The following is a 20,596-nucleotide window of genomic DNA, read 5'->3' as shown; positions in this document are numbered from 1 at the left end:
ACACCAAGGTATCTCTTTAGCGCATGTCCCGAATCTCATACCCATGCTGTTGTCCCTGTTTAGTTTCTACCCAGCTGGGAGAAACGCAGACGTTTTCACACGCTCGCCACACTGTCTCAGTAATCGCGGACTGCACTCTAGGCATCTGGCCTGCTATGTCTAGGATTAAGATAATGCTCTTGAAGCTGCCACACCAGGGAGGTCACAGCTCCCTCTAGAGGGGACGTAGGCCGGCCCACCTGACAATTAAGCAAGGGTCGGTTATTCCATCAATTATTTCATTATCACATGGCAGCAGCCCCAAGATTCCCTTCTGAGAGAAGGAAGACGGGATCTAAGAATAGTTTTGGCTCACCTAACCTCCCTCCCCCCCAACCTCCCAAATTTTGAAAAGAAATTATTTCTGAACCTGATCGCTGTAGGAAATTTTAATACTCATCTTTCTTTTGTTCTTGATGTTATATTTCAAAACCAGGGATCTAAAGGTGGAGCGCTTTTTTATGGCTGTTATTTTGGGGGGCTGTTATTTCTCTTCGAAGGCTTTCAGAGTTCCCCAGAAGTGACCTCAAAACTTTTTAGTAGGCTTGAAAAGCAGAGCTCGTGTGGCCCAGTTGAAATTTAGGCCCATGTGTACTAGTTTTTCTCCTGGATGTTTTCTTGTCCCCATAAAGAGTGGTAACAACAGAGAGGGAGTCCCAGAGATCAAGGACCTTTCTACCTCGTGGCCGATTTCTATGCAAAGTCACATCCTCCCGTCTGCCTCCCAAGTGAAAGCCTGAGTTGCTGACCCTCAGTGCTCCAATCATTCATGCCAATTAAAGCGTCTCTGTGGTGTGGATCGATTTGCAGGTGGGGGGGAGGGGACCGCAGCTCAGTGACACCGCAACCCCTCCCATCCTAGCTGACAGCAGAGTTCTTTAAGGGAAGCATTACTTATTTATGGAGATGTCTGGGGTTGGGACATCTGACTGCCGTGATTCAATTGAAACGCATCCCCCGAGCTGAAATTGCTGACACTTAGCAAGCTGGCTTCAGAAAGACAGGCAGAGTCCTCTGACAAATAGCCAAGGCTCCTGCCACATCCTACAGTGACCTGTAAGAAGCATCCAGAAGCCAGACAGGGTCATCCAGTGGGGACAGACATGGGGTGGGGGATCACCTGTTGTGTGTCCTCTCTGCCCCGGTGTAGACCGAGCGAGAAGCAGCATGGTGTCTACGGAAAGCGCTTCCTCCACCTACGAGGAGCTGGCCAGGGCCTACGAACACGCCAAGATGGAGGAGCAGCTGCGACACGCCAAGTTCACCGTCACAGAATGCTTCATCTCTGACACCTCCTCTGAGCAGCTGACGGCAGGGACAAACGAGTACACGGACAGTCTGACCTCCAGCACCCCTTCAGAATCGGGGATCTGCAGGTTCACTGCATCTCCTCCCAAACCTCAGGATGGAGGACGGGTGATGAACATGGCGGTTCCAAAGGCGCATCGGCCAGGTGAGGAGACCAGGGGTGGGGTGGGCGTGCTGGTCAGGGAATAACTGGAACATTCCCTGGTGGAAAGCGATCGTCATTCATGAACCTGAGCTGTGGTGAAGGCTCAGGGAGGGTCGTCAGCTGGTGGGAGAGGAAAGAATCCAAAACGTCTCACTCACCTGACAAATGAGGCCTTGGCCTTGTCTTTCCTAGGTGGATCTCTCTAGAAGGTGAGCATGCTCTGCTTCTTATCGTGGTTGACTTCTTTCCTAGAGTAAGCCCTCCAAGGGACCGGAGGTGGTAGTAGCCGGTTTTGTAAGGTTGGTCTGCAAACGGACCCTGTGGCTCAGCATAGCGTTGCTATAAGAAAATACCCGAGGCCGTGTGCTTTATAGAGAAAAGCTCATTTTCTTTTCTTTCTAGAATAAGGGTTTATTTAGCTTGTGGTTCTGGAGGTTTGAAGGCATGGCACGGTGTCAAGGTTGGCTCTGGTGAGGACCCCAGGGTTAGTGGTGTCATGGCGGGAGTGCACGTAAGAGGATGCAAGTGCGTGGTGAGACGGAAAGGGACCCCATACCACCACCCACCAGCCAGCCAGAGTCTCACGAGGACCACCTTGATCTTTCCCAAGAAATCAATTTCGTGGTGGTAAAAGATAAATTCATTATAGATCCAGATTTATAGTAATAGAGAATAGGGATCAAAGATGTGTTTGAAAAACTTCAAGCTCGCCACACAAGCCCTGGTCTCTTAAGACACCCGCTGCCCCCCATCGCTACACGAAAGACTGAGCCCTCATCTCATGAGTGCCTGGGGAGACACCAAACCAGATTCCCACCACTCTCCATCATTCAGATCACCAGAGCCCACCAAGCCCAGACTCCGGGACTCACCCCTTCCTGTTGGATGAGAAGAGGGTCACGTGTTTAGGGATTATACTTAAGACAACTGGCTTTTGAAAAGAGAGAGGAGCTAACATTTGGGCCTTGGATTTGCTAAATTACTCAAGATGCAGGGAATGGCAGATTGTCAGCCAGGAGTTTGAGCTTCAGTTTGGCTGGGAGTGAGCAGGTGTGTTCGTGTGCAAGGACTGCTCTCAGTGGGGGCTGGTGGATGATGGGAAGGAGAGAACAGGTACCCCAGGATCAAGGATAGTAGAAGACTTTACGGACAGTGTAAAGCACAAGATCAGCAAGGCGTCTGCCTGGTAACCACAAGTGGAAATGAACTGAAGTCTGAGCTCGGGATTTTAAGAGAAGCCAGGAATCTTAGTTTCCCATGGAAACTCACAGTTGTTAAGAGTTGGTGTCAGTGTTTGCAAACAGCACAATTAAGCCTTCACACTAATCCAGCCGACGGTGGCCGGCTGGGGGCTGCCTGTAGACTACTTCCTGTGGGCTATCCGATAGTGTTGAATCCCAGTTTTACTTCTCATTTCATCCCTTTTGTGAACCATAATACCAGTTCTATTTCAAAAATCAATCTTCACTTTTGAATTATTGCAACTCCCTTATGTTTTATGCCGTAAGCCTTGGCTAAAATGAGGCTTATAAATACATGAAAAATACATCAAAGAAGAATTGTCTGCCCAGCAAATAATCTTCCTCTCGGACTTCAGATTCATGCCAGGGCACGATAAAGAATGACGGCTTCATTTATTCTCATTCTCAGCAGGAGAATGGATTGGCCGTTATTTGTGGGTATTTTTATGTCAAGTAATTTTGTTGTTGTTGACATTTATTGGCCAGGCAAATGCAGAAAAGCACAGTATAGATGCCATGGCTTTTTGTAGCTGCTTGCGATGGGGAGGAGTGGGGGAGACGGGGAGGAAAAGAGCAGGAGACATGGGAAGAAGCCAGGGGGCATCTTATCCAGCCTTGCTCAGTTGCATCAACCACCTCTGTGAAAGGGCATAACATCGGTGCCTACTTACTGCATTGGTACAGCATGCCCACAGCGCTTCCTCTGTTGTCTTGTTGAAGGTATTGTTAGAAGTCCAATTGGATTTCCCCATGAGCTGCTGGCCCCTCTTCCTTCCTGCTCTTATTTATCCCAGTGGCCACTGAGGTCCCAGCAATACCCATTCCATCAACGTGTCCCCTGGAAGCCCTGTCTTTATACTTAAGAACACATCCACCACCTCCCCTCCAAGTGTGATTCAGGGCGGAGAATGAGCTTTTAGGTCAGATGCCTGCCCTACTTGTGCAGACTTCTAAATAATTCAAGGCTTGACGATCCTTTTTTGATGGTGTGTTGTCCATAACCGTTGGACTCATATTTTTTTTTCAGCCTTTCTACTTGTCCATGGCATTGTTGCCTGGATCCATTAGAGCCACTGAAAGATCACAAAAAAAAAAGAAAAATGCGACCATCATCTTAATGTATTATTTAGGGGAAAATGATTTTGTAACTTTAGGTATGAATAATTTCTGAAATCAATGTGAGTTCTGATGTCCACAGCTTTCTTTTGTCTACCCCCAGATGACCGTTTTACTGCTGAATATGTAAGAGATGTTAGAGAACTGTGTGGGCCCCTTTGGAAAGCTTTCCATTTGGTCCTCACAATGCAACTGAAGGCTGTGTGGGCCACAAACAATGGTCCGGAGGACACAGCACCGGGAATGGAGCAGGTCTGAAGGTACCTTCAGACTCAAGGAAAGCGCAGAGGGACCCAGCGAGCATAGGTTGAAATGTGTTGGGAACTTATTGACGCAGACGTGGTCCAGTGTGGATCTCCGTGTTTTGGGTCAGAACACTGGGGGCTTATGAAGTGGTCAAGAGTGACTTCATCTAATCCTTAATGTACCTGGTTGACTTCAAGTTACCATCAAGAGTTGGACATGTTCCTGGCACTGCGGTCTGGTCATGGATTTCCAAGTGTCCCTCTGTTGCTATTGTCTACTTGTAGCTTTCCTGGAAGCCAAGGGAGGCTCAGGATGGGATTGCTCTGGGGGCCCATGGCGGTTATGACTCAAGATGGCTGCACTCCAGCACAAGCTGCTTACAGAAAGCTATGACGCTGCCTAGGGGCTGTGCCTTGATTAGCAGCTTTATGGACCATGCTTGTAACCTTATCCTTTCTTGTATCTTCTCTGGGTTCTGCAGGAGGCCAGTCCTTATCTGTTTCATAGTCCACAAATCTCTCTCTCTCACTCTGTCTCTGTCTCTGTCTGTCTCTCTGTCTCTCTCTGTCTCTGTCTGTCTCTCTGTCTCTCTCTGTCTCTGTCTGTCTCTCTCTGTCTCTGTCTGTCTCCCTGTCTCTCTCTGTTTCTGTCTCTGTCTCTCTCTCTTTCTCTCTCTGTTTGGGCTTTTAATGCAGAGTCTTATGCGGATGAGGCAGACACAGTACCACTTGAGCCCTGCCCCTGTCCTTTTTGGCTTCATTCATTGGGGGATCGGGCCTTGTGCTGTTTTCCAGGGCTAGCCTCAGACTGTGATCCTCTTTCTATGACTCCCTCATGTAGCTGGACTCACAGGTATACACTACCAGGTTCAGTCTAACTCTTCTTCCTTTTGATGATCATTGTTCCTCCGTACTTTTTTCCTTTGTCTGTCTTCAGTACCAAAAATACGAACCCAGAATTTTAAGTTTACTACAACTCAAGATCAAGTCACAATAATCGGGCCAGATCGACTCCAGGAAAATAAGGAAGCTCAGTTATCTTTGTCTTGCTCATTAGAGTCTGTAGGTGTCTACTAGAGTGTTCAGGAAATTGTTTTATGTGAATCCATGGTATCAGAGATCTGCCCAGCACTATGTCTGTGACATACTATGTGTGTGTATGTGTGTATATGTGTGTGTTTTAATTTAGTGAATGTATTGAGGTCTTCATGTTATATGACAAGACTGAGCAATTGAAAAAAAAAAGACTGAACAATTGACCAAAGTATTCTACTTATCAGAAATTGCAAATCAACTACAAGAGGACACTGAAATCTACACCAGTGCTGGTACACTTTGAAACAAAATCATTTGTTACTTTGGGTTTGCTCTTACAAATCTAAAACAAACGCCTTCTTTGGGTAAAGGGACATGGACCTTGAAGTGTGTGTGGCTGTACTAAAGACAGCCAGAAGATTATAACTACATGGCCATAATACCTGGATATTCAATTCTTTAAATGCTAATTAGTAAATTAGTAAAATACTAATTATATGATTGTTTTCTTCAAGAAGGGATAGCTATTTTTGTCTTAAAAACAAACAAACTACAACAAAATACAGAAACTGTTCTCCTGAGAAATTGCTGGCAGGTTCAACCACTTTTCCTTCCCGGGGTCATGGTAGCGTTTGTGCTGGGATTGCTGTTCCTCTTCTCAGTGCCCCTCCACCCCAGTCCTGGGCCTGAACTCTGGGCCTGGGCGCTGTCCCTCAGCTCTTCGGCTCAAGGCTAGTGCTCTACTGTTTGAATCACAGCACCACTTCTGGCTTTTTCTGCTTATGTGGTGCTGAGGAATTGAACCCAGGGCCTCATGCATGCAAGGCAACCACTGTTACCACTGAGCCACCTTCCCAGCCCTCTATTCTCAGTCTTGGAGAATGCTTGGAGCCACTCAGATGACCTCTTCTTCTTTATTCCTGACATGCATCTTGTGTAATCAAGAGCTGTCATTACGCAAAGCGGCTTCAAGCATCTGAAAACTTCAAATCTGCAGCCTGTGGCCCTGGGGAAAGCAGGGCCCCTCAGGTGTCCAAACTCTGCTATCCAGGGAACCCAGCACTAAGGCTGGGTGCTTCAGCCTCCCTCACAAGAGGCTTCTCCATCTGGAAACAGCCCGATCAGCTGCCAGCCCGTTGATCTATTTGAAGGTTATTGGGTTTTAATTTTAGGATCCAGTCAACCTACGCATCAGCCTCTCCTCAGCATGTTGAGATCGAGGCAGCGCCCACAGCATCACACAAGCCAGAGCCCCAGCTGGGGGACTTTGCCTGAGGAGCTCTTACCTGTTCAGGCCAGCACCGCTCTGATCTAGGCTGGCCCTCCTCCAAGCCCCCCTCCCTGGCTTTCATGTTGATTTTGCTGGGTGTTTTTCCCTCTTTGTGGATAGATTTGCCCCCCGCTACTGTCCCCTCCCAAGGCCAGAGCTGCACTCACCACAGTCATTCCTCACCAGCCGCCGCTCCCTCCCCCCCTCCTCAAGGTTGACAGTCCTGTCTTCTTCTCCTCCTTCTTCTTCCTTTCTTTTGCATGTCTTCCAACTGCAGGAATTTTTTACCATGAATATTACTCCAAGAGCTATGAAAACAATCTCCTTTCAAGAGCACAAGTTTTTAAAGATTCATGAGCACAGATTAGTTGGACATGCATCTTCCACATCTACCCCACTCAAACGCATGGATGCGCAGGCGCATGTGTGAGGACATGCCTGCATGCGTGGACACAGGCCCCATGCACGTGAGCACATATGCAGGGCTCATACACACATAGACACATTCAGGTCCCTAGGCTCCCCCCTTCCTGGGAGAGCCCAGCCTCTCTCTTCCTTGGCCTATCCTCTCCTGAGTTTTCAATGGCATGTGTTTATTGAGTGTCTGCTCAATAGCAGGGCTGCTGAGGACATAGCAATAGATGATGACCCTCAGAAGAGAGAGAGAGGGAGAGGTGGGGGGTGGGAGGGAGGGAGAGGGAGAGGTGGGGGGTAGGAGGGAGGGAGGGAGAGAGGTGGAGGGTGGGAGGGAGGGAGGGAGAGCACCTAGATTTCCGAAGAGAAATGATCACATAAACCAACAATAGCACCATCATGGGTCAGGCTCAATGCAAGAAGAAAAGTAACTTGGGGAAGGGAGGCGATAAGATCTATAGAAAGTATTTCAGAAAAGACAGCCAGGGAAGGTCTTCCTGAAGCATGGGGGTGGAACTGATGAGAGTAAGAGAGCCCAGAGGGGAGCAGTGTCCAGGCAGAATGGAGATGCGGAGGCCCGGGCTCGAGACAGGAGTGACCGGCACTGGCAGCCCAGCTCCAGAATCCCCTGAGCTGCCAGGCCCAGGCAAACTTCCAAATAGTGCATGGGATTTCAAGCCACCCAAGAACGCCCTCACGCCTTGCTCCTCACACCCACTCTGAGCCGGAGCTCATCCGGCTCCTTCCTGGAAAACCAACCCTCTGCCCCTGGTGTCCAGACCAGCGCCTCCGAGACCCCAGCCATCTTTGTCCATGGTCACTCCTCTTGCTCGGGGTCATGGGCTGTTGTCTGTGTCCGCTTGTTCTAGGCCTCGTTCTCTGTTCTCACTAACTTCCCTGGAACAGCTTGGTTTTCTCCCTTGTTTTATTGGAGCTCAGGTCTAAATTGTTGCAGGGTTATCGGTCATGCCAGCCCCCAAGGAGGCATTAGGCAGAAGGAGGCAGAGGAGGCAGAGGAGGAAGAGGAGGCAGAGGAGGAAGAGGAGGCAGAGGAGGAAGAGGAGGCCTGTAGGCTTGTAGAGCAATGGTGCAAAGGCTAAATAGCCACCCTGGTCCTGCAAGTATCCAAGGGAAGCTTCCAGAGTGCGGATGAACAGCACCTGGACCCCTACCTGTGCCAGCAGGCCCATTCCGAGTGTGACTCTCATACTGATGGTGATCCTCAGTGTCAAAGACTCTTTGATTATCCTAAGACATAAAAGTATTAAACTAGTGCTTCCAACCATCTTGTTTGTCAGAATAACAGACACAAGATAGATAAACCTTGAAAAAGTCCAAAAATTAAGACAAACAGAAAACGGACATCCCAACACACACACACACACACACACACACACACACCAGTGGGATGCCGAGATCATCCAAAGCAGCAGAAACTTCTAGAGAATGTTCTCAAACATGCAGCTAGGAGAGTATAAACTCTGGTCTTCCAGTGTAGTCCTCAGCAGTCTCTGCCAGCACCAGCTGCATCTGAAACTGGGCGGCAATCAGACAGTAGAGACAAAGAGCAGGCAGTAGGGCAAAGACCTCCGCGTGTCAGGCCGTGGCTGCCGCTGCCCTCAGAGCAAAGGTCTGCAAGATGCAGAGGGCTCAGCCTGCCTGGTCCCTCTGCCGGGGGACGGCTTGAGGTCCAGGGGCTTGTTGGGATGGGTCAGCCCACCCTACGGCACATGGCAGGGACAGACTCCAGCCAAGGCCCTGACACAGCATTCTTCCCAGTGCTCGTGAAGGTCTGTATCCAATCTTGGACCCCCCCCCAGGTCTGCCCCCAAACCCCCCTTGCTAAGAATTCTGATCTTGCCTGTGGGCCAGGAAAGATTTGTTTTGACTCAGAACTACTTCATTTCTGAAGACTCGTGAGCTCCTGCCACCCCTGAGTCCTGTCTCATGCTTCAGTGTCATTTTGGAAGCTCAGCAGCACGTTGGATGATCACAATATCAATGAGCTCTTGAAAAATGTATGAGGCTTCTGAAGTGCATGCCAAGCATGGTAACCCAGCCCGCGCGCATGGGCTCTCATATCAATCTCACATTATTTATTTAGGGTTTTTCCTTGTTGTGTTTGGGAGTGAAGATTCATTTACCAAGAGAGATTCGTTTACAAGTTTTCATTACTGTGCTGCAGCATTAATATTAAACTTAAAAAAATGTATTAGATCCTGTCCACCAGGAGTCTAGGCAGACTACACAGTTTCCCTCAGTAATGAGCTGGATAGGGTCATGTCTGATCTCCGTGGTTTGTTGGTGTTTTGTGTCTGAAATTGCTAGAACTCAAGACAAGGTAAGCCTTCTTTGCTTCTCAACTCTGCATCTCAGAATCCAGCTCGTTGGTGGCACAGACATCAGACCTTGTTAGAGATCCATGGGAGGCCAGTGTGTGTCCCTGAGGTGGGGCAGGGCTTGCCCCTGAGCACCGGACACACTTCCGGTCTGCAGGAGTTTGGAAACACACCTATGTGTTCACAGTTTGTGACTAACAAGAGATTGCTTAGGGAGAAGCTACTGCCGTGAACCTTGAGACTTTTGGTGCCCAGAAATGCATCCCTTTCTCCCACACTTAGCCTGAAATTCTCCATACACAGGTCCTTTGTCCATTCTCCTAGGTGAGATAGCTCTGTGCATGAGCAAGACTCTTTAGGCTCAATACAAGCCTGATCTTCCCGTTTCCCCTGCGTTTGACTAATGGCGAGAGCTCTCAAGTGCAAAGACATCCCAGAGTTCTCTGGAGTCAGAGGCCGGATTTGAACACAAACGTCCAAGCCTCTTCCGTTCCCTCCCACTCAGCTCCTTCGGCAGCAGGTACAGTAGCTAACCGAGGGAACTCTGGGACACTGACTTCTGTTCATCAGACCATGTCTCATACGCTTCTGCAAAGATGAGGTCGGGAGACTCTGATGAGAACAATTCCCTACACTCTGACTAGAATTCAAGCAAAAGAGCATCTCCTTGGTCTTATGGGCCTGGACCATCTAAACTTGGGTGTCTCCAAGCAGCACCATTCATATTTGAGGCAGAGGATGCTTTGTGGCACTGGCATCCTTCGCATTGGATGGGGTTACGAAGCCATGGTGACCTCTGACCAATAGATGTTGTTGGCTTCCCTGCCCAGGGCACCTCGTGACATTGCCCTGTGCCCCTGGTCCCTGGCAAGGCCACTGACTCAAACTTCATCTGCTCCCGCAGGTGTGTGTGAGGGGTGTGGGGGGGGGGTTGTGGTTGATGACAGGAAGCCGTGCAGGAAAGGACGGTTGTGTAATGACATCCATGGTTGCTTTTTGCATCCATCCATTCACGCTTCGTTTTGGTTTTGACTTTGTCATCGTTCTTCCAAAGATGAAAGACAGTCAGCCGCTGATTGTGAATCTGAACATATGGAGGAAATTCAGGGCATTTTGTCTTCCTTGCTTGCAGCGTAACTGCCAGTGTCCTGTGACCCCGTCCCGTCCCTGGCCTTGCTTCCCCGAGTTCTCCCCTTGCCCTGGGGTCTCACACCCTTTGTCCCCACTGGATGGCTGTCTCTCACATGAGGACTTGAGCGTCAGGAACAGAGTACAGAGAGCTGAGTAGAAGCCAGTTAGACTTCCAGAAAGAGTGTTTGTGTGTGTGCATGTGTGCAAGTGCATGTGTGTGCGTGCATCCATGCGTGTGTGTGAGCGGCAAGTGTACAGTTAAAACCAACACCAACAAAGGATGCCCTTATCTTGTGTCACTGCACTCATGTTTGGTCTGGGAGGTGACACTTATGGGTTGAGCAAACTCGGAAGGAGCTAAATGTGTGGGCATTTGAATAAGCCAGAGAATAAGACCCAGAAGTGAGTTAGCCAGCACCTCCTGCCCACACCTGGCCCGTGGCCCTCTGACATAGCCTTGTCTCCAGCTTTTGGACAGTGCTCCTGTCTTCTTATCTGTCTGTCTGTCTGTTTCTCTCCTCTCTCTCTGTCTCTGTTTCTCTGTCTCTGTCTCTCTCTGTCTCTGTCTCTGTGTCTCTCTCCCTGTCTGTCTCTCTCTGTCTCACACACACACACACACATTTGGTGTCCGATGTCTGGCCCTGGGCACTGACTTCTCTTCAGCTCTCTCCTCCTCCCACGTCTGCCCTTTGGTGACAGTTCTGCCCCCAAGCCATCACAGCCAGGAGGACAACACGGAGACAGTGTCCAGAGGCAGCTGTGATGAAACCCTTACAAAGACAGCACAGTGTCTTCTAGAATTTCAAAGTCAAGGCACCGGCCAGGCGGTGTTCTCCCCTCCAGGGGCTGGCAGGGCTGCGCCGCCTCCTCCAGGGTTTCTAGGGAAGGATGCCTTCCTCACCTCATCCAGCGTCCAGTGGCTCCAAGTGACCCTTGACTTCTCACTGAATCACCCCAGTGACCCCATCCACTTTCACAGGCCTCTCCCCAGGTGCCTCTGTGCCTCTCTTCTCCATTTGCTTGGCTCTTGGAGAGACCCTGGCTGTGACAGCCCCACTTGAACCCCCGATCATCCTTTACTCTATCACCTCTGCGAAGACCCTTCTAGGTGAGGTCCCACTCAGACACTGGGAGGCTGTCCCCAAATGGCTGCCTTGGGGATTCACTGGTTGGGACGCCTTCTACAGTAGAGCTCATAACCCAGTGGTATCTGCACTACAGGCCTCTGTGACACACGCTATTATTCCCATTTCATACATGAGGACACGGAGTCCATCCAAATCTGTGCCTCTGAAATACAGGCACGGCCCTCTGCTCTTCCTCAACACAGCGGAAGACACTGGAGTATCTCCCAGTGGAAACGGGCGGTAGAAGACAGGATGTAGGCATGTAGCCAGTGTTCCAATGGTCACCAAGTCCCCTGCTTCACTCTGTTCTTGCTGGAGCCGTTACGTTCTCGTATTCATATGTGTAGGCATCCAGGAACCTGCCAAACCCAGTCTCCCGGCTGATGCTTTGACTCACAGGGGAACTGGGATTTTAATGGATGTAAAGTGTTTGGGATAAATGAAGCTCACCACTGACTACTCCAGGATTGCTTTTCCCTTCATGTGCATGAATTATTGAGGGAGCTCATTTCCAGCACTCACACAGTGGAAAGGGCTATTCGGAGCGCTAATCAGAAAATACCCAGTCACTAAGGCAAAGCTAATGAGAGCATTGTACATCTCTATAAATCTCTATGTGGAATACTGGACCCTCAGAGAATCTAGCTGTTCAGAGATGCTAGCAGACGTGCAACAAGCAAACACAAGCCATTCTCAACCACTGAGATGTGATGTAGAACTATTCCTATGATGAAGGGTTTGTACTTCTCACTGACCTTTTTCAGCTAGCAGAATCTTCTTTTCAATACTTCCAAGTTGAGGACTCTTGAGAACAGGGCAGAGTTCATGAACTTGCTCTTTTATTTCCAAACATATTTGTTCTATCCAATCCAAGACCTGGGCACTGGACGATCCAGCCAGAACCCAGAGCCTATGGCTTTGTAGGGGCTTAATATGTTCTGAGAACTCCATGGGAAGTTACTCAGATAGAAACTAGTCTCCAGGCCAGCTACAACAACCTACAAATCTCCCAAAAGCAAGAGTCTGTTGGGCCATGAAAAAACCCTGGACTATTCTTCAGCTGACATTTTAAAATAACTCTAAAGAGAGATTATCTTCTATATTTTCTCAAAGATCTGCACAACATGGTCAAAAATATTATATATACAAATGAAAGAGCAAAACAATAGAATTTTCTTACTAGACACTTACTAATAGGTAGATAATTGGTTTGAGGAAAGTGTAATACTCCACCTATTCTTAAATTGCTCAAGGCAGCCAGTGTGTCAATACACATAGAAAATGTTTACCATTTTGCAAGTAAGTTTCCAGTATCTATTACCAAATAAAGAGTAGTCTTGAAGAACACGAAGTTCATTTGTAAGACCTAGCCACCTGCATTTCATCAGGAACAAAGGTGATCTCACATACCCTCTGTCTTAGAGTCTTCAATGGTAAGACTCTACTAGTGATCAAAACCCTTTTGACAAGAATGCCACACGCACATTATGTTATTTCTTTCTACAAGAGTACCACAATGAGGCTAAGATTGAATTACAGTGTGTTTGATTTCAGTGAACTAAATCCAAAAAGCTGCTGGGGCCATGGTCGTGAATTACAGGCTGCAGTTCATAATGAAATCACATAATTACTCATCATTACTTAATTGGATAAACACATCCTAAGAAAGCCAATGAGAAAGCGTAAGTGGGTCTTTGAATCATAAATACCAAGTGACAAGCCAATGTTGTACAGTGACATGGAAATCATTTGATAAATTTCCCAACAACAAGGTCATCATTTCTCTCTCAGTCCGGGAAAAAAATATTAAGAAACTTATATCATTTTGAAAACTGTTGTGTTCCTTTACATTGCATAATTTTTTTCCTTTGTGCCTGTCCTGGTTTTATTTATCTCCAGTTCTCATCTGTCCTTGTCTGGTCCTTTCTTTCCTTTCACTAACTGTTCTTGTTCAGTGGGTAAGCTTGGAAGTGTTTTCTGAAGGTCTGGATTCCCACCAGTCTGAACACACAACATTCCTGTTAACAGATGCCTTGCTGGTCTTGTGTGGCTATACCATCACCCAGCCTACACCTGCACCACCCAGGGGCCCCAAAAGCTGGCTTAGGAAAGACTGACAGCTGACCTGGAGCTTTGAGTAACATAGAACATGGATCATTGGGAAACAAAATCAACAGGAATTTTGAGTTTTTCAGGTTCAGAAAGTGAGTCACAGGTTGTGCTGAAGGTTTGTTATTTAGCTAAGGATGCCTACTAGATAAGACTCTTGGGGTCTTATCAACATAGTCTTGTTGTTGTTGTTGTTACTATAACAAAATAACCAAGGCATGCCAACCAGGTAGAAAAAAAATGTTGATTAGCTGAAAGTTTGGAGGCTGACCGTGCAAAACAAACAAACACGCCTCTAGTTCTAATGAGAGTCCCAGGACAGAAGGCAGGGCTGACAGCATGAGTGGGAAGAACGGACCACCCCTCCAGACAGGAGGCCAAGGAGAGGCTGGGCCCCAGGTCCCTTCCATGGCACAGCCTCAATCATCCTCCACCAAGCCACGCCTGTGGGGTGTCTCATTCGCTCCTGCCACCAGGCATGGGACCACACATGCCACATCCAAACAAACTCTAGCCTGGCAGCCTTGTCCACCCCTGAAACCTGGGAGGGAGAAATGCCTGGTCCTGCCTTCTTCGTCACCACCACCACTGACGCCATGTTGTTCCCCGAGCCCCCTCCATAACTTGTGACTTCACCCCTCTGCTACATCCCCAGTTTTCCTTCGGCCCCACCACCTCCACGTCTCTGTCGCCTGCACATCCTTCAGAACTGCATGCTCCCAACCCTCTCTCGAGCCAGAGCAGCTTGCCTGGCACGTCATGAGTTGCAGGTGTGCCAAGAAGAGGGATTCCTCGTCATCGAGATGGGCAGAAAGAGTCCCCTGCATTCATCCCAGCATACTGTGCAAACACCCAGCCTGCTCGGGCCCAGTCTGGGAGCTGGGCTCCAAGATTCCCCATGCACTTCTGGGATGGAGGCTAAAGTCCTGAGCCGAGCCCACGTAGGTGGTGAGACACATTGTACAAGTGGAATAACCTACAGATGAGGGTGTCGACACGGACAGAGGCCTCTGGCTTTCCTGAATGGGAAAAGGATGACATAGTGAAACAGCACTGGGCACTGGGCACTGGGCACCACCATAGCTTTGAGCAAGGCGGGGAGCGAAAGCTGACCTTCCCAGCTGGGCTTTCAGAATCCTGGCATGTAAGATTCAGGATATATATTCACACGGGGAATGTCTAGCAAGGCTTCTAAAGTTCACAGGCAGGGCTCGGACGAGAGCAGGTGGAAAGAATTGTTTACAGAGAGATTGCACGGGGCGCTCTGAAAAGGAAGAAGCTGAGAACAGGCCTCGGGGAAAGTTCTGAACCCGGAGAATGGAGAGAGAGGGTGCAGTAGAGGAGGACGGATGAGGAGAGGCCGTCAGAGCTGCAGAGAGAGCCTGGGGACAGTGCTGAGGCTGCTGGGAGTTCTAGACCGAGAATAGCAACAGCATCAAAGGATACCGTAGTACAAGGGAAGAAGTGGGAACGGCAATGAGAGGTCTCGGTTGAGCTTCAATACAATGACTTTGATCATGAAAGTTGTCAAAACCAGGCAGTTCAGATTTTTCAAAACATAGCTGCCAAGACAGAGAAGACGTGCAAGAGATGTAATGGGCAAAAATGCTTGCGGAGAATAAAGGAAGGAAGGAGGGTGAGTCCTGCAGTGCAGGCCTGAGCACCCCAGGCCGCAAGGCCCGTCTGAGAAGCCTGCCGGAGGGCCAATGGGAAATACGTAAGCAACGCCAGCCTGGTAGAGAAGCCTGCTCAGGGCAGAAAAGGTCGCTTCCTACTGTCTTGAAGCAGCCCAGAGGAGTGCTGGCTTCTATTCATGGTAGTACAGGTAGAGGCCAGCCATCAGACAGCCTTCACCCCGAAGTAAATGCTCTTGTAGGAAACTTGAAACTGGGCAAGGAAATAGACTGATATTCTGGGCTCTACCACCATTATCTCTACAGACAACACAGCTGAAACAGAGGAGACAGGAGGAGGAGTTTAGTGGGTTAGATAAAGCCTAGTCAGGAAGCCATACACTTATAATGCCATCATTGCAGCCACGGTAGACATGCACATCTTCAGAGCTGTCCACAGTCACGTGACCCCTTACAACTGACAGTAGCAGCGCGGACTGTGTGTTGTTCCTTCTCAGCACCCTGGGCTCCGGCCTCCAGCCCGGACTCCCCTCGCTCCTCCCTGCTCAGGGTGGTTTGCTCTGCCTGGAAGACGTGTTGCCTTTGACATGTTTTCCTTCCGGTTGTGCAGCTTGAATCTCACTCCATGTCTCAGCTCGGAACCAAAGGGAATGCTGTTTGGAGAAGCTGGCCCTTGGCGCCCCGGCAGAGGGGCGTGCTGACAGTCTGACCTTCTCTGTGGTGGCGCCAATCAGGTGTCTTGTAGATGCCCCAAAGGGCATGGGGGGGTCTCCATCTCTCAGCCTGTGCTCCCAACTGGTACACAAGGTATTCTGGCCATGTCACAGAGGCAAGGAAACCCACTAACTCTCCATGTTATTTTTCCCTCAGGCGACCTCATCCATCTGCCTCCATACCTTCGAATGGACTTCTTGTTAAACCGGGGTGCTCCGGGCACCAGCAGGGACCTGAGTTTAGGACAAGCATGCCTGGAACCTCAGAAAAGTCGGACCCTGAAGCGTCCCACGGTCCTTGAGCCCATCCCAATGGAGGCCTCCTCCTCCACGTCCTCCACCAGAGAAGGACCCTCGTGGCAGCAGGGGGCCGTGGCTACATTACCTCAGCGGGAAGGCGCAGAGCTGGGACAGGCAGTTAAGATGAGCAGCTCCCAAGAGTCATTGCTTGACTCCCGGGGCCATTTGAAAGGAAACAATCCCTACGCGAAATCCTACACCCTGGTATAACACACGGCACCGCGGGACAGCATTGTAAATACAATTTAAACAGTTCAATCAAAGCTACCTTTTTTTTACGGAATTCCAATATTTATAATTAAAGAAAATTGCCAAAATATATTAAAAAAAAAAGAGAGAGAGAGAGACAAATACTGAAACCACAGACAGTGCAAAGACTGCCCTGCTTCTTTTTCTGTCTGAGTGTGAGTTTCATCCGCCTGGGCGTCTGATTTTTTGTGAAAGAGGCCCAGTTTTATGATCTTCACAGGCTATTGCATTTTTACTGATTTTCTACAAAGTGCATGGGGACTAATGAACCTTCTGACTGGAAGCGCTGTCACACCAGAGGTAAAGGAAGGAAACGGGAGGGGGTGGCCCGCCTACTTGGGGGCTTCGGAGGAGCAGTGATTTCTGGGAGGGGACAGCTATCCTCACGTTCGCACACCTTTCTTTCCCATTAGGAACCAGGTCCTCGAGTCCATCTTCTGTTGTCAATTAGAATGAGTGCCGTCGGTGGAGGGGGGAGGGTGGGGAATCCATTTGGTTTCCTTTTTTGGTTTCTTTTTTTTTTTTAATTTGATGAGACACTCTTTGCATTGTGTCTAAATGAAATAAAAAAAGAAAAAGGTGGTCTGCCTTTACTTCCATGTCTGCTCCTCTGATCTCCCACCGATTGCTGGTGGATGAGTCTGTCCTGTGGATGTTCAGTTTGCAAACACCAGCACTAGATCCAGAGTCCATGGATAAGAAAGGATACCAGTGCATGTCACTGAGAAGAGCAAAGAAGGTTCAGCCTGTACTGCCACACTGGAGTCCATAAAGCGCAGGCTGGCCTCCAGCCCCCCGGGGCTGACTGGGTCTCCTAAAAGGCCGCACACCATCCCAGCTCTTGAGCCGGACAGCATTGGCAGCCTACAGCCAAGTCCAACCTGGTGCTCTTTTGGTAAATAAAGTTTTATTGGAAGAAGGCCAAAGACCGACCACAAGAGCCATTCTCATGCAATTGCTGGTTGTGACCGTGCCTCGGTAGTTACCGCAGAGGTAGAGTGGCCTACAGAACTTAACCTCGACAGGAAATAGGTGCTGACCCCTGTCCCAGAGTTCTCATTTGGCACTAAATTATAGGTGAGAAGAAGCAGGCCCTGCACCTGACCTTCCATGACCTGTCTAGCTTTACGTTGATTGTCCGTAACCCAGCATTCATACATGTTGCCTCTGCACCCAGAAAGCTACACAGGCAATGGTACTCCCCCGAAATCTCTGCTTGGTCTTTTCCTTCTTTCTTTAAATGGTTTTCCCTGTGGATCACCCAGAGAGGTTAATCGCAAACAGGTGGAACTGAATTGCTTCCTCAGTCCTGGACTTCACACAGAGCAGTGTGTATCTTCCCCTGGTACTCAGATGTGACACTGAAGAGAAAACTTGAACAAACACCATGGCGGTCCCATCTCCCAAATAACAAGGTACACAAGTACCTCTGTTCTACTGGGGTCTACACACACTGCTGTGGTCATTACCATCTTTGAATGCATAGGGATTCCTTCCTTCCCCACAACTTGGCTCCCTTTCTCTTGTCCATCCTTCCATCTTCCCACTTACCTTCCAGCAGGCTGCTTCCTGTTAAGATTCACGGGCAGCTTTGAGGACTAGGACCACATCAAAACCATCTTCTGGTGACCCTGTGCATGTGAGGCAGGTCTTTGTTTCTTGTCATGGTTTCAGAAATGAATCCATGTCAACTGCTTCTATGAGCACACGAAATGAACAAATACTTCCCGGGGGCGGGGGGGGGGAGATGAAAGCCCTATTATCCATCCAAAACGCCTAGCATTCTCCACACTTAGTTTACCCTTTTGAAACTGTTCTCTCAAACTGTACAAATATTCCTTCAGATGACATCCTATGTGCCTCTGAAATGGATCGAATACAAGTCCTTCCCTTAAAATACTTATTAAAATGAACTCCACTTGCTAGCTATGTATCAGAAAATCCTGCTTTCCTCTGGGACAGGGCCTAGAGTGACTGACTACCAATAGCCAGAGCCATTGACTGATGGTGCCCTGAATATTTAGAAGAATTATTGAAAGCTTGGCACCAAGTGGCTCATGCCTGTATTCCTAGCTACTCAGGAGGCTGAGTCATGATTTGAAACCAACTAAGACAAATACGAGAGATTCATATATAACTAGCAGTAGAGGTGTAGCATCAGCCCATGAACAAAAAAGCCACACCAGAGCCCAAGTCCCTGGTACTGGACACACACACAAGGAACGTCATTGAGAGGAATGGCAATGAACTTTGAACCTCTGTTTGTCTCTGATCATTTGTTTGGGAGAAGTTCTCCAATGAACCCTGGTCCATACAATATTACTCTTTCTTTATCCTCTGGCTGATATGTGTAGGGAAAATGAGTGAGAGCTATCAGGACAACAGGCTGGATCCACTTTTATCACCTCGCTGGTTGGCAGATGGAAAGCTGCCCCTCTCTGAAGTGAGTTGGGATGTCTCTTCATCCCCAGAGTACCATGAGCCATGCAGGCCTCACCCCTGGGGCCACTTCAGGGGCTCTGATGCTTCCATCTAATTCACGTGCATCCCTGACCTACATCTTGTACCCACACCCACCATGGCTAAGAGGGTGGAAAAGCCAAACATGAAAATGGCAAGCTCCTCTCATCTGCATTCCCTGGTTGCAGACAGAAAGCATGTTGAAGCTCAATATTGCCCCCAAATATAAGCTGGTACTGCTCGGTGAGGGTCTCTCTGACCCGACACCATGATACGGGCAGAGTTTTTCATAGTTTGCAAGGAAACAACTGAGTCCTTCCAGAAAGTTCTTCCAGAATCCATCTCTGGCCATGGTGCCAAAGACTAGTTAGTTAGCAACCAGCTGCATTAGAAAGGGCTAAGGGTGCCTCACCACAGGTCCATGGTGAAGAGTCTTCTTTTACTCTCTAGACTATGTGACCCACACGTAAGCACCCAGCACTCCTGAGCCTCATGCCCTTCTCTACCGTTGATCTATAATGACCACCCAGTAGTCAACCCTACATGGAGTTCAAATTGGGAAGTGACCTCTAGGGCTGCATGAAACACTCACTGCCCATCCAAACTCTGGGGAAGGAGTAAGACAGCAGAACCTTTGAACAGCCTAGAGGGTGCCTGACACTGATGAACCAGGGCCACAGCGGCGGGGGGCAGCGATGGATGAGACGTGGCCAAGCTGTGGACTGGACAGAGCTCAGCCTCTTAGGGCTCTCCCAAGGCCAGATATGGGATGCCTGTGGGGAGACAGTCCCCCACAGGTCACTTGCTTCTACACAGCTCTTCTGGGCAAGGGTGAACAGCTTTGGAACTACACTGGTGTTTTCAAGGATCTTTGCATAGCAAGTGACCTGGGAGGACAGGTTGTGTGTTTCTACTGGAGAAAAGGACGTCTTGTGCGCTGATTGCCATGCCAGCACTGTCGCCCGTCAAGAGAAAATTTGGGCAGGTTTGCTGGTGTCTCCCTTTCATGCTTAGGGTTCGTCCAGGGACGGGACACCAGCAGCTCAGACGACCCCTTCACTGGCTATCTGAGTGTCTGGAGAAGCTCTTCTCCCCTCTGTCTTGAGGCCAATCTGGACTTCCCACAACAACTCTGAGCTCCCCATTTCACACTAGTGTCCACCCCTCCCCGACTTCCTGTTTCCTGCCTGCACTTCATCCCCTCTGCCCATAGTTCCCTAGCTTACCGTATTGCTTGTCTGTCTATAATTGTTTTTATTGATTATCGGCCCTCCTTCCAAAGAAAGGAGCAGACCTGTCATTCCCTTGTGTCCTCAGTTTTCAGAAAAGTGCATAGAAGGCCCCCTCCCAGCACTCATTGAAGAGAAACACAAGTGCGGGGTTTCCTCAGCTCGGAATCTCTCAGCGATGATGCAAACCTTCAGCTCTTGTCACTCTTGTCTTAGGGGACTTGAACTGATGTCTATGCTGTGACAACACCCTTCATCTCAAACCCAAGAGTCCCATGTCTTCTGCCAGGCCCAGGAACCGTAGCAGGCCAGCTTGCCAACATTCCAGGAAATCCCAGACTCTGGACAATCTCCACAGTAACAAACACTGTGAGAAGTGCCCGTCTGTCCTCACACAGAAGGACAAACAGCTCTTGACGCTCAACTGGGTCTGCCCATTCGCCATGGTTTCGTAGTTTGTTTTCATTGTCATTGTTTCCCTTCTCTTTCTAA

The 20,596-nt window shown here is 49.1% G+C and overlaps 1 protein-coding gene across 1 annotated transcript in view; it reads left to right on the top strand.

Moving 5' to 3' along the window:
* Dscam (Down syndrome cell adhesion molecule) overlaps positions 1-17,341 on the top strand; it is a 365,413-nt gene extending 348,072 nt beyond the window's left edge. Inside the window, exons 32-33 of the mRNA XM_013027340.1 lie at positions 1,190-1,492; positions 16,024-17,341. Coding sequence (XP_012882794.1) covers positions 1,190-1,492; positions 16,024-16,376 — 656 coding nt within the window. The 3' untranslated portion in view covers positions 16,377-17,341. The remainder of the gene's footprint in view (positions 1-1,189; positions 1,493-16,023) is intronic.
* The last annotated feature ends 3,255 nt before the right edge of the window (positions 17,342-20,596 follow it).

This window comes from Dipodomys ordii, unplaced genomic scaffold (assembly GCF_000151885.1).
Source record: "Dipodomys ordii isolate 6190 unplaced genomic scaffold, Dord_2.0 Scaffold103, whole genome shotgun sequence".
Taxonomy (NCBI): domain Eukaryota; kingdom Metazoa; phylum Chordata; class Mammalia; order Rodentia; family Heteromyidae; genus Dipodomys; species Dipodomys ordii.
This window is presented reverse-complemented; position numbering and strand designations above follow the sequence as displayed.